At 52.4% G+C, this 12711-nt stretch overlaps 1 protein-coding gene across 5 annotated transcripts; it reads right to left on the reverse strand.

Moving 5' to 3' along the window:
- Positions 1 to 1892: 1892 nt before the first annotated feature.
- Miip (migration and invasion inhibitory protein) lies at positions 1893 to 10633 on the reverse strand. Of its 5 annotated transcripts, none has more exons than XM_090335797.1 (9): positions 10491 to 10633; positions 9171 to 9484; positions 8605 to 8946; positions 7489 to 7573; positions 3822 to 3975; positions 3682 to 3728; positions 3178 to 3307; positions 2930 to 3026; positions 1893 to 2434 (listed from the first exon to the last, which is right to left on the reverse strand). In XM_090335797.1, exons 2-9 carry the CDS (start codon positions 9315 to 9317, stop codon positions 1907 to 1909), a joined length of 1530 nt encoding a protein of 509 aa, XP_090191923.1. In that variant the 5' UTR covers positions 9318 to 9484; positions 10491 to 10633; the 3' UTR covers positions 1893 to 1906. The 5 variants fall into 5 exon arrangements, with proteins under 5 accessions (XP_090191923.1, XP_090191919.1, XP_090191920.1 ...); XM_090335793.1 differs by having other exon boundaries at positions 3682 to 3731; XM_090335794.1 differs by lacking the exon at positions 10491 to 10633 and adding an exon at positions 10345 to 10447 and having other exon boundaries at positions 3682 to 3731.
- Between the last annotated feature and the right edge of the window lie 2078 nt (positions 10634 to 12711).

Here is a 12711-nt window from a genome sequence, read left to right on the forward strand (position 1 = left end):
ACACAGACGTGCAAGTGGACAGGGTGAGTGTGCAATGAGGGTGTACCCTGGGCTGTGAGTGCCCTGTCTGGGATAGATATGCACATGGAAGGCTGGTGAGTGTAGTGGTTAGGTTTTGTGTGAGGCTGGTGTAATACAAAGGACCCCGCCCCCACCAACCTCACAGCAATGGGAACAATGACACCCCATCAGGGATGACCAGGGACCAGACAGGCCTGCTGAGCAGCCACCCATGGAAAATATGCATCTAGCTCAGCACCAACCCCAGGAGGAAAGAAAAATTGGGCAAGTGGACGAGATGGTCTGAGTTCAAATCCTGGCTTAGTCAATAACTAGCTATGTGGCCTTAGGCAAGTCAAATAAATCCTTCTTACCTCCTCAGATGGTTTTGGGGTTCAATGTGGAGCTCTCAGACTAGTGCCTGACATGTGGTAGGCACCATTTATCTTTCTTGTGAAGGAAGAAAGGAGGAAGGCAAGTAAAAAAGGAATGAAAGAAGGATAAGGGGGGGGGGGGCTGGGTGTTTGGCCTAGTGGTAGAGTGCTTGCCTAGCGTGCACGAAGACCCAGGTTCGATTCCTCGGTACCACATACGTAGAAAAAAGCCAGAAGTGGCGCTGAGGCTCAAGTGGTAGAGCTCTAGCCTTGAGAAAGTCCAAGGACAGTGCTCAGGCCCTGAGCTCAAGCCCAGGACTGGCAAAAAAAAAAAAAAAAGATAAAGGGCAGGAAGGGGAAAACGAAGGAAAGAAGGAAAGTCTGGAAGGCCCAGGCCCCTCTGGACTGGGAGGTTAAACCTCAAGTGTGCCAGGACGAACAAACCAAGTCCCAGTTTGTAGGAGAAGGGTGTCCAGGTGTGTGTGGCATGGAAGCTGGCACTGGCAAGTAAGAAGACAAGGCCCAGGGCAGGACCTGCATCTGGAGGACTCGGGGGGAGGTGGTAGACGCCTTGGCTCCGACCCCTCACCACCTCTCCAGTGGCAGGAGCCTGGTGTCAGGGTGCTGGGCTGCCATGACTAACACTAGAGGTGGGGGGTCTCCAGTACAAGGCTGGAGGCTCAGAGCCCACAGCTTCCGAGGCCTCTGCCTTAGGCTTGCAAATGGCTATCTTTCCTGTGTCCCCAGTGGTCATCCTTGTCCCAGGAGAGCTCCGTGTGCCAATTCCCTTCTTTTTTTTTTCTGGTCTGCTGTGGAGCTTCAACTCTGGGCCTGGACACTGTTCCTGAGCCCTTTCATTCAAGGCTAGTGTCTACCACTTGGAGTCACAGCGTCACTCTGGTTTTCTGGTGGTTAATCAGGGATAAGAGTCTCATGGGGCCTGGAGTTTGGCCTAGTGGTAGAGTGCTTGCCTAGCATGCAGGAAGACCAAGGTTTAATTCCTCAGTACCACATACATAGAAAAAGCCAAAAGTAGTGCTGTGGCTCAGGTGGTAGAGTGCTATCCTTGAGAAAGCCCCAGGACTGACAAAAATTAAATAAGTAAAAGAAAAAAAAACAAAGTACTGGGGAGTTTCAATTCCCTTCCCCCTTCATACATATTTCTTTTACCCCACTAATACAGTAACATATTATTCAACCTAACACATATGAGAGATAAGGAAACAGTGCTAATTATTAATGCCGGGGAGAGACCCCTGAGCGGGTCTCCAGTGCACTGCTCAACCTTGTTTCCTTATCTCTCCTTCCCAAGGCTTGGGCTCACTCACACCTTCCAGGACCAAGCTGGAGATGGGCCCAGGGGCGGCACATGGCTCAGGGCCATGGAGGAGTCCCGGTGATGGACTCCAGCTTTATGGACAGAGCCCTGGAGGCCCCCAGCCAGGAGCAGCCAGCTAGGCCAGGACACTCGGACACAGAGGGCCCCAGGACAAATTAGTCAACGTGGGGGAACAGGAGGTGCGGAGTTTTATTTACAAATGGATCATGGAACCCCTCCTCATCCTGAGGCCACGGGGCGGGGGGGGGGGGTGCCGCCTGTGAGGACTGGGCCTGGCCACCTGGTGGATGTGCCCTCCTCCTCCGGCTTTTGCCAGGGGCCCTGTGGTACCTAGGGTTCTGACCAGATGGGAGTGGAGTCTGGGCCTCGCAGGGTCTAGAAATGAATGGGGAGAGGTCAGAGGGCACTGTATGGGGGCAGGTTGTGCCCAGTCCCCGGCCTCAGCCCCCGCCCCCTGAGTCTTGGAGCCAGGGTTATCATGGAGGGCACAGGGTAGATGATGATATGGGGGTGGACGAGGCCCTTTGCATGTCTTCTCCCTGCACTCAGACCCTTCCCTCCCAGGGCACCTGAAGGTCCATACCAGGCAGGAAGGGGTGGTGGCTGATGACAATGTCCGATGATGGCCCTTGGAAGAGATGGAGGACCAGAGATCCAGGCTCTTAGGAGCTGAACTTCGCTCAGACTTGGGAGGGAGGGAGTCCCAGCCCAGTAGACAGTGCTATGGAGACAAGGGAGGGACCCCTGGGCTACTTGGGTGCTCCTGGGCGCTTCCTTGTGCCCGTGCTCTACCCTGGTCACCCAGCACCTGAGTGGCACTTCACAGAGCCCTCTGTACCCAAGGATGCGCCTTATGATCAGCCAGGGCCAATGCCTTCCCTTCTCCCCGGCCCCAGCAGCCTGCCCTCATCTGGGGGGTGTCCTCGCCTCCCACTGCAACCAGGAAATGTGGGGAGGCTGTCTCACCAATTTTCATGGTGGGAGTGTAAGGATTTGGGTTCAAATCCAGCCCTCCCACCAGCCCTGCCTGTTCCCTGTGTGGGGGGTGGGGCCAAGACTGGGACCCAACTTGAGGGTGAAGGTGGACACTCATCCAGGGCAGCGGAGGGCAGGGTCGCCCACCTGCTCCAGGCCTCAGCCCCGCATGGGTGAGGAGAGCATGGGAGGGTCAGTATCGGAGCCTGGCTAGACTCTGGGCCTCCCTGGGCTTGCTCACCCTGGGCAGGGCCAACGTGTCAGAGGAGTCGTAGCTCTTCCGCCGATGGATGTGGTACTTGTGCGGAGGATCCAGGATGGACAGCGGGACGCTCACCCTGTGCAGGGGTGTAGGGAGGACACGGTGGGGGAGAGCCCAACCTGCTGCTCCTCCCCTCTCAAAAGCAGCAGGACTCTGTCCATCTCCTTTATAATAACAATCGTGATAATAATTTTTAAAAGCAGCAGAGTGCAGCTCTGGCCACTCACCTGACCAGTGCGGGCTCTAGCAGGGTCTCAGGGCCCCGCTGGTCCCGTGGAGTCCCACATAGGCGGCAGGGGGCACCGGGATCCACAGGTACCGGGAACAGACGCCGGTTGAGGCGGTAGCAGTAAACACCTGAAGCCCCAAGAGCAAGTTCCCTGACCAGGGGCCTGGGGCAGGGGCTCGGGGCTGTGTGCATGCACACAGGCCACCAGCTTTCTAGGAAGCAAGGGCCCTTCCTTCTCCTTCTGGAACCCATGAAGCCCACGGCTGTGGCTGTGGAGTAACCCCTTCCAGGGTTCCAGAGCCAGCCAGTGGGCTCAGCCAGCTGTGACAGCTGCAGGTCACACAGGCAGGCCCCATCTCCATCCCTGCCAGGAGGATCCCACACCCCAGGATTTCCCTTGAGGCCCCCAACAACTGAGAGTCCTCCCAAGACCTCGACAAAGGGAGCTGGGCCAGGGCAGGGTGAGGCTCGGCTGTCTGGCCTGGCAGAATTGGACACTCACAATGGTGGTCATTGTCCATGCTGTCCCCTTGCAGGCCTTGGAACTGCCTTCTGGGAGAGGAGAGCACTGAGCAGGCAGGCAGGCAGGCAGCAGAGCAACCCAGCCCCCCGCCCCGCCCACCCCGGCCTGCCACTGCTCACTCGGTGTAGCCTTGAATACATTCTTCCTTGTTGGCTTCCCGGAACTTCTGCAGCGTGGAGAAGAAACCCTCAGATTCACTGGTGGTGGGGGAGGTGCTATCCAGAGACTCCGGCGTGGGCAAAACACCAGGAGCTGAAGGGCCAAGGCCACTGACTGAGGGATGAGGACACAAAATCCTGGTAACTGGTGGGCCTTGCATGATTGCAGCTTTGCTTAGCACAGGTCTGCTCTGCTGCTCCTAATTATCAGGGGACACAGTTCTTGCAGGGCCTGTCCCATAGGCCAAGCATTATTCTGTAAGCTAGATGACGAACTCCTTTTCTTAATGTAGTCACGTTCTACATGAGGACAGGCGACACGTGCCTGTAATCAGCACTCAGGGGGCTGAAGCAGATGGGTGCTGGTGGCTGAAGTCTGCAGGATCACTCATACAACCACTCAGGAGGCTGAGATCTGAGGAGCATGACAGAAAAGTCTTTTTTTTTTTTTTCCCCCTGTCCTGGGCTTGGGCGCAGGGCCTGAGCACTGTCCTTGGGTTTTCTCAAGGCTAGAGCTCTACCACTTGAGCCACAGCACCACTTCTGGCTTCTTTCTATGTGTGTCGTAATGAGGAATTGAACCCGGGTCTTCGCACATGCTAAGCAAGCACTCTACCACTAGGCCAAACTCCCAGCCCCATAGAAAAGTCTAACTTTTAATGTGGTCCTCGTAAGACCTTGGTCAGCTCCTACAAGGGTAAGTCCTTACAAAAAGAACAAGTCTGGCCTTAAGCTCTCCTGCTTCCACTCTGGCCATATGGCTGCCCTCTCTCTCTTGCACATGCCACAGCCACAAAGGCGACCTGCTGGACTGTGATGTGGCCACAGAGCTGCAGCAAGGCCAACCAGATGCTGGCACCAAGCTCTGAAACCTTTAAACAAACTTCATTTCTTTATGAAGATCCCAGCCTCAAGTCACTGGTTAGGGAAAAGAAGACAACTATGGCAATGTTGAGAAGCCAGGATACTCAAGTCTGGAATTCAGGGGACAGATGTGAGCTGGAAGAACAAGAGATAAAAGTGGGGACCGAGGGCCACACACCAGGGGCTTGTGCCTGTAATTCTAGCCATTCACAAGTCTGAGCTGGAAGTGTTGACCCATGACATGACACACATAGAAAGGCCTATCATTGCAACTGAGCCCTGAATGCCAAGGCCCTGAGGTAGTCAAAAGAACACCTGCTTCAGTAACGGGCAAAGAGGCCAGTGAGGCTGGAAAAAAGAGGTGGGATAGTCAGAGGCCAGACAAACCAGATAGCAGAGGTCAGGTGGTAGTTTGTACATCTAAGGATTTTGGAATTTATAGTATGTGCTGGGGAAACCCTAGGGACATCTGAGAAGGGAAGTACTGTGACCTTGTTCCCACATTTAAAACTTGAAAGCCAGGCTGGGCACTGCCATCCTAGCTACTCAGGAGGCTGAGATCTGAGGATCACGGTTCAAAGCCAGCCTGGGCACCAAAGTCCATGAGACTCTTATCTCCAATTAACCAGCCAAAAACCAGAAATGGCGCTGTGGTTCAAGTAGTAGAGCATAGCCTTCAGCTGAAGAGCTCAAGGAAAGCGCCTGGAGTTCAAGCCCCAAAGACCCGACAAAAACAAACAAGAACCAAAAAAACCTTTGAGGGCCAGGAGTTTGGCCTAGTGGTAAAATACGTGCCCAGCATGCCCAAAGTACCACATATATAGAAAAAGCTGGAATTGGTGTTATAGGCTCAAGTGGTAGAGCTCTGGCCTTGAGAAAACCCAAGAACAGTGCACAGGCCCTGAATTCAAGCCCAGGACTGACAACACCCCTCCCCCCCCCAAAAAAAACCCCAAAACCTTTGAAGCCTAGTGAGGTGGCTCACGTCTATAATTCTAGCTATTCAGGAGGCTGAGATCTAAGGATCAAGGTTCAAAGCCAGCCCGGGCAGGAAAGTCCATGAGACTCTTATCTCCAATTAACCACCAGAAAACCAGAAATGGCTCAAAGTGGTAGAGTGCTAGCTTTGAGAAAGCTCAAGGTCAGTGCCCAGGCCCTGAGTCCAAGCCCCAGGATGGGAGGAGGGGGGAACAAAATAGACCTATAAACCATTCTTATGAACCGACCACAAGTGCCTATCTCTGAAGAGGGTAAATTAATATGCCAGAAAAACATCTGCCTATTTGTTTATTGTAGCATTGTTCACAAGAGCCAAATGACAGAATCAGCTTTATTGTACAACAGATGAATGGTTAAAGAATGTATGAAGTCAGGCTCTAGTGGCTCATGTCTGTAACTGTAGCTACTGAGGAGACTGAGATCCAAGGATCCCAGTTCAAAACCATCCTGGGGAGTAAAGTCCATGAAACTCCTATCTCCAATTTATCACTATATATATATATAATATATATATAATTTATATTTATATATTTAGAACCTGAGTCTAACTGAAGGACTACTTAAGAAGAGACAGAGGAAGAAGGGAGAAAGAAAGATAGAAGGCAGCTATATATGGAAACCTCATAAAGAGCCTCAATAAAAGTTGATCAAGTGTGGGTTGGGAGAGAGGAAAAAAAAACACAGCCTCTGTTGAGGGATGGTTACTAGCAAGAGAGGGTCAGGCTGACCCAAAGAGTACAGTACTAACTGATGCATATTTGAAATAAATATGGTCGAAATGGATGAATTTGGTCAAAACAGACTGTCACATGTCAAAAATAGAAGGGAATCTGTTGAAATCATTTTAGGAAAGATGGGGAGAGCAAGGAAGAATGACAGAGAGGGTGAGACTGACTTAAATAATATACACGACCACTTGACTATAGACATGAGTAGAAATGTCACCATGAACCCCATATGGCTAATGGGCACACACGTGTATGCATGCATACACACACACAACCACAGAGGAATGAAAGCAGTTCTGAGGACTGGGGTGTGAAATATGGTCAGGAGAGTGTTTACTGGGTTTCAGTACTACAAGATGGAAAGGGTCTAGCAGTGACCAATGGTGACAACACTGTATGATAACATTAATGTCTCAATGCCACCAAACTATGGCTTTTTTTTTTTTTTTTTTTGGTGCTGGTCCTAGGGCTTGAACTCAGGGCCTAGGTACTGTCCCTGGGTTCTTTTAAACAAGGACAGCAATCTACAACTTGAGCTACAACTCTACTTCTAGCTTTTTTGGTGTTAGAGTCTCATGGACTCGGCTGCCTGAGCTGGCTTTGAACCCTAATTTTCCGATCCCAGCCTCCTGAGTAGGTAGGATTACAGCCACCAGCGCCTGACTTTAACTGTACACTTTAAAATGGTCAAAATGGGCTGGCAGAGTGGCTCAAGTGGGACAGCTCCTGCTTAGCAAGCATAAGAACCTGAGTTCAAATCCTATTATCACCCAAGGAAGAAGACTGGAGTGGCAGATGTTGCTCTGTGAGAATTTTAGCAGAGCGGGTAGTAACAGGGCAGAGGGGCTGGGAGGAAGGGTGGCTGGGAGTCTGCTGAGGTGGCTAGGGTGAGAACTGGGCATCAAAGTGAAGAGATGGCCCAAGTGGAGTCACAGAGCAGTCAATAGCAGCTCAAGATACAGCAGCCCTGACACCGCCTGGGCCTGTGGCTAGTTTAACACAGGCCACGTGCTCTGGCTGGCTAAGAAAGGCCTTACCTGCATTGCAGTCACAGCCCAGGTATGGCTGGGGGCGCCAACTTCTCTCAGGTACTGCAGGCCCCTGGCTGAAGGTCACTGTGGGCTGGAGGAGGCCAAAAGGGTAAGGACTAGGACAGCAGATGCAATCCAGGGGATACACTGCCTCAGGAGAACAAGGAAGCTATTCTAACTCTAATCCCGGGGCTCAGCTGATGGGTCAAGAACCAGAAGATGAAGATTTGTCCAGTTTTTCTTTTTTCCTTCCCTGCTGGCCATGGGGCTTGAACTCAGGGCTGGGTGCTGTCCCTGAGCTTTATTGCTCAAGGCTAGCGCCCTATCACTTTGACTCACAGAGCCAACTCTTGATTTCTTTCTGGTGGTTAACTGGAGATAAAAGTCTCCCAGACTTCTGTGCCTAGGCTGACTTTGAACCTCAGTCCTCAGATCTCGGCCTGCTGAGTAGCTATGGTTATAGAATGTGAGCCACTGGAACTCCTCTGTGGCCCTAGGGTTTTTTGTTGTTGTTTTGTTTTGTTTTTGTGGGTCAGGAACTTGAGCTCAGCCTGGACGCTGTCCCAGAGCTCTTCAGCTCAAGGCTACTGCCCTACCCTTGGGCCAAGCCCCATTTCCCATTTTCTAGAGGTTAATTGGAGATAAGAGTCTCAGGTCCTTTTGTGCCTGGGCCGGCTCTGAACCTTGATCCTCAGATCTCAGCCACCTGTGGCCCTAGTTTTCATGTGAGACTTTGCCAGTACAATGAGCCCATCATCTTTTCACTCCCTGTGCTACCTGCAAAAATAATATTCCTCACCTCCTGATGCCACTTATGACACTTCCATAAAACCTCTCTCTCACAGGGGCCACTGACCAGGAGTTCATACCTCTGTCGGATAGGAAAACTAAGGGTGGATGCTCAAATTTTATTTATTCATTTTTTATTTATGCCAGGCCTGGGCACTGTCCTTGGACACATTTTACCTAAGGCTAGTGCTCTGCCACTTGAGCCACAGCGCCACTTCTAGTTTTTCTGTGTACGTGGTACCGAGGAATCAAACCCAGGGCTTCATGGATCTAGGTGAGCACTCTACCACTAAGCTATGCTCTCAGCCCCATAGATGCCCAGATCTCTGTTACCTTGGATGGCTTGCTCCGTCCGGACCTGGGGGGCCATGCCTTAGTGGGCCTCAGGATTCCTGACCCTGCTAAAGGTGCTGATTCCTTCAGTTCACTGGGAACGGGCAAGGAAGCTGGTATGCCCAGAGATTCTGAGTATTGATACTTGGCAGGTGGAAGAGAGGCCACACTGGAGCTGGTGCTGCCAAGCCAGGCTCTATGGCAGGGGTCATCTCCAGAGGTGTCTTCTATGTCCCCTTCTTGCCCTCTGTCCTGTGAGCAGGAGGTGCTGGGGAAGGCTAAGGAAGAATCTGGATACATCGAGGTCCCTGAGTTGCAGCTTCTGGGAGAGCCCAGGCCTGACTGGAAAGGAGAAGCCAGGTCACTGCAGGGTGGCCCAGCCAGCACCCACCTGCCTGCACAGGCACCGGGGCAGGGTCCCCATCTTGTCTCTGTAGTGTCCCTCAGCCCAGTCCCCTCCCAAGATCTATATAAAATGAGTGTGTTGGGCAACACACTCAGGTGATCCTGGCCACCACCCTGAGGCCCCTCCTCCACCCCCTAGTGTTCCCGTGGTAGCCACTCACCTTTGCAAAGGCCTTGGCCACTGAACGATGTACAGCTTCCTGCCCAACCCGTAGCTGCTTCAGTAGCTCCACGTTGGCCAGCCGAAGCTGCTCGAGGTCTTCGGTCCCTCCCAGGCTGGGCTCAGCGCCCAGCTCCCACCTAGACATTGGTGACCCCTCACTGTAGGTACTGGGGGATGGGTCCTACCTCGAGTCAACATGGCATTATGAAGACTGGGGTGGGCACCTTGGTGGCAAAGGCCCAGATTCAAACTCCCTGCTGGAATTGCAGCCGTGGTCAAATTACATAATTTCTCTGTGTGTATTTCTTTCACCTGTTGAGCAAGGTAGCAGTAACAACCTTACAGACTGTCCTAAGTTTTTAAAGAGACAGGAGTGTCTGGGCATCAGTGGCTCACACCTGTAATCCTAGCTACTCTGGAGGCTGAGATCTCAGGAACACAGTTTGAAGTCAGCCAGGCAGGAAAGTATATGAGATTCCAATTAACCACTAAAATCTGGAAGTGGAACTGTGACTCAACTGGTAAAGCACTAGCCTTGAGCTTAAAAGTTAAAGGACAGTGCCCAGCTGGCTGGCACGCACGCGTGTGTGTACACACACACACACCCCAAGCAGGAGTGCTAAGTCACACAGAAAACACATCTTTATTGCTAAACGGGAATCTGGCCCCCTCCAAAGAACAACTTTCCCCCAAGGCCTTGTCTAGAGCATTAAGACTCCCTGACTTCCGGAGCAGTCAGTGTCAGTCTGCAAATGCTCATGAACTTTCAGGTTCCTAAGGGATTCCTAACCCTCCCTCCTTCCCCACTTCCTGCCTCCTTCTCCATTTTGGGGACTGGTTACTGTTCTTGACTTAGCGCCGGTGCTGAAGTTCGATAGGCGTGCACTACACCCTCAGCCTAAGTCCAGAGAGGTTTGTCGCCTGCCCGAGTCAACCAGACAGCAAATGGCAAGAGCAGGACTGGAAGCCGGGGTTCCGGAGGCCAGGAAAACCTTTCCCTGCAGCGTGGGGAGGAACCGGGGAGGCCTTCCCGGCTCGGGGCCAAGGGATTTCTGGGCGGGGAACGGCAGGGCCAGACGCCCAGCCCCACCTTCGCCCGGCCCGGAGTCCGGGCCACACCCGCCCAGCCCCAGGGTCCCCGCCAGCACCGCGCCGCGCTCGGGAAGACCGACCCGGGCGCGGAGGCCAGAGAAGGTGGCGAACGGAGGACAGGGCAGCAGCGGTCACGGGGCAAAGCTGGGACCCCGGACCCGGGAAGAGGGGTCGCACGTGGGACTCCCCACCCCGCCCCCTCCCTCCCAGCGGCCGCCGCACTCACCGCCCGGAAGCCACCGGACGCTCGGGCAGGCGCCGCCCGCTCCGCGCCGCTCGGGTCCCCCTCGCCCCGCCCCAGGGCGAGGCCTCCCCGCGGCCTCTCTGATTGGTCACTGGGGAGGAGCGCTGACGCCTGGCGGGTGTTACCCTGAGTCTAGGAAGGGCCGTTTCAATTTGGGGGCGGGGCCAACGGCATCTCCACAGCTGATTGGACGCGAGGTCCCCTTTCGGGATGGGCGGAGCCCGGAGGAGCGGGTTTTGATTGGTCAGCGGCGTTCGCCGCGAGGCGGCGGCAGTTTTGGCCTGGGAAGCTCCGTGTTGCCACGGGCGGGAGCGCTTCTGTGTACGTGTGCTCAAGGCTTTAGGGAAGGCTACTTTGTTTCTGGAAGTATTCAAGCGAGGCACCAGGAGGAGGCTGTAAGAGGAGAATAAAAACCGCCTACAACCCACTCTGGTGGGCACTTGCCTGGCGCTTCCCGCGGGCCTGTGCATGTGCATGAAGGCCAGAACGGCCCCATTTTACACGACAGCAGCAAAAGGCATTTTAAAATCAATCTCCCATCCCTACCACCACCTCCAGGTGTTAGGATTCAAGTTAGTCTATTTCTCCTCTGAGCCGCCAGGAGGTTCCTCAAAAGACTAAACACTGACCTTCCCTATGACCCAGTCACACCGCTCCCGGACATCTACCCTGAATATCATGAGCCAGGGCACCATAAAGACACCTGCACCGCCATGCTCAGTGCTGCACTAGTCACCACAGCTGAGCCTTGGAAACAGCCCAGATGCTCCACAACAGATGAGTGGGTCAAAAAATGCAATACCTGGCCGGGAGTTTGGCCTAGTGGTTAAAGTGCTTGCCTAGCATGCACGAAGACCCAGGTTCGATTCCTCGGTACCACATACATAGAAAAAGCCAGAAGTGGTGGTTCAGGGTAGAACACTAGCCTTGATGAAAGTCCAAGGACAGTGCTCAGGCCCTGAGCTCAAGCCCCGGACTGGCAAAAAAAATAAAAATTAAAAAAAAATGCGATACCTATGCCCAGTGGAGTTTTACACAGCCATTAGAAAAAGATTATGTCATTTGCAGGGAAATGGATGCAACTAGAACAAATCACGTTAAGTGAGGTAACCCAAGACCAGAGAGACAAACAGTGCATGTTTGCCCTGATATGCAGAAGTTAGATCTAAAATGGACTGTGATATGTGACAAATTATACAGGATTCTAAATACACACAGATGAAGAGGATAGAAGAGAAACACAAAGACACAATGCCTGTATGTCTCTCCATATTTATATAAAGTAATATATATATATTCTAAAATGAACTCCAAGATATGGAAACAAAGTTTTTTTTTCAGCTTTTAGTACTTGATAACTCTGCCTTCTTTACCTTATATATGATGCATTAATGTGTATCCTTTCAGGAGTGCGGCGGGCACAGAACTCAAGGAAAAGGGGTGAAGAGTACAGCAGTGGAGCTCACTGGACACTGACAAATGTGAACTATATACAACTGGTGGGTGGAGACAGGAGGGAGCGACTGGGAGTGAGGGGACAGAAGACAGTATACGAAAGGAAATACACTCATTACCTGACTCATCTAATGGCAATCCCTCTGTACATCATCTCTGTCATAGCAATAAATTAATCTTTTAAAGATATACCTATGCACAAGTTTCCAAGAGCACTTGGTAACTCTGCCCTGCCCCCTGATGACAGAGGGCTGATACTGACCTGGCATATGCTTCAGGGCCATTCAAGCAAGATTTTTACAAAGTTCTGTCTCTTGTGCCAAATGTAGGCCCAGATGCCTGGAATAACAGGGAAGGATGGTGGCAAAAGCAGCAGAACATCTGCTTAGCAAGCCTGAGGTTTTGAGTTCAAACCACAGTACTATTATCTTTAAAAAGGCAATAAACCCAAAATTAGGGTTTTCCTGGGACATACACATCAAGCAGGGGATAACAGAGAAGAAACATGCTATTTATGACTTTTTAATGGAGCCCAGGCTTCCCCCATGGTGGGAATGTTGGGGAAGGAAAGCAAACTAGCAACAGGGTGGTTGTAGTTGACCTTCCAAGGTGACAACTCAGCCAACTTGGAAGGAGAGAGTGAATCAGAGTGGCTGCAGCAGAAGTCAGCAGACCAGCCAGGGAAAAGGGCAGGGGCTTTACACAGCATGTGCTTAATAAAGCCAAGGGACCAGAAGGAACTGTGTGG

This window comes from Megascapheus bottae, chromosome 6 (assembly GCF_031878675.1).
Source record: "Megascapheus bottae isolate mThoBot1 chromosome 6, mThoBot2.hap1, whole genome shotgun sequence".
NCBI classification, from domain to species: Eukaryota; Metazoa; Chordata; class Mammalia; order Rodentia; family Geomyidae; genus Megascapheus; species Megascapheus bottae.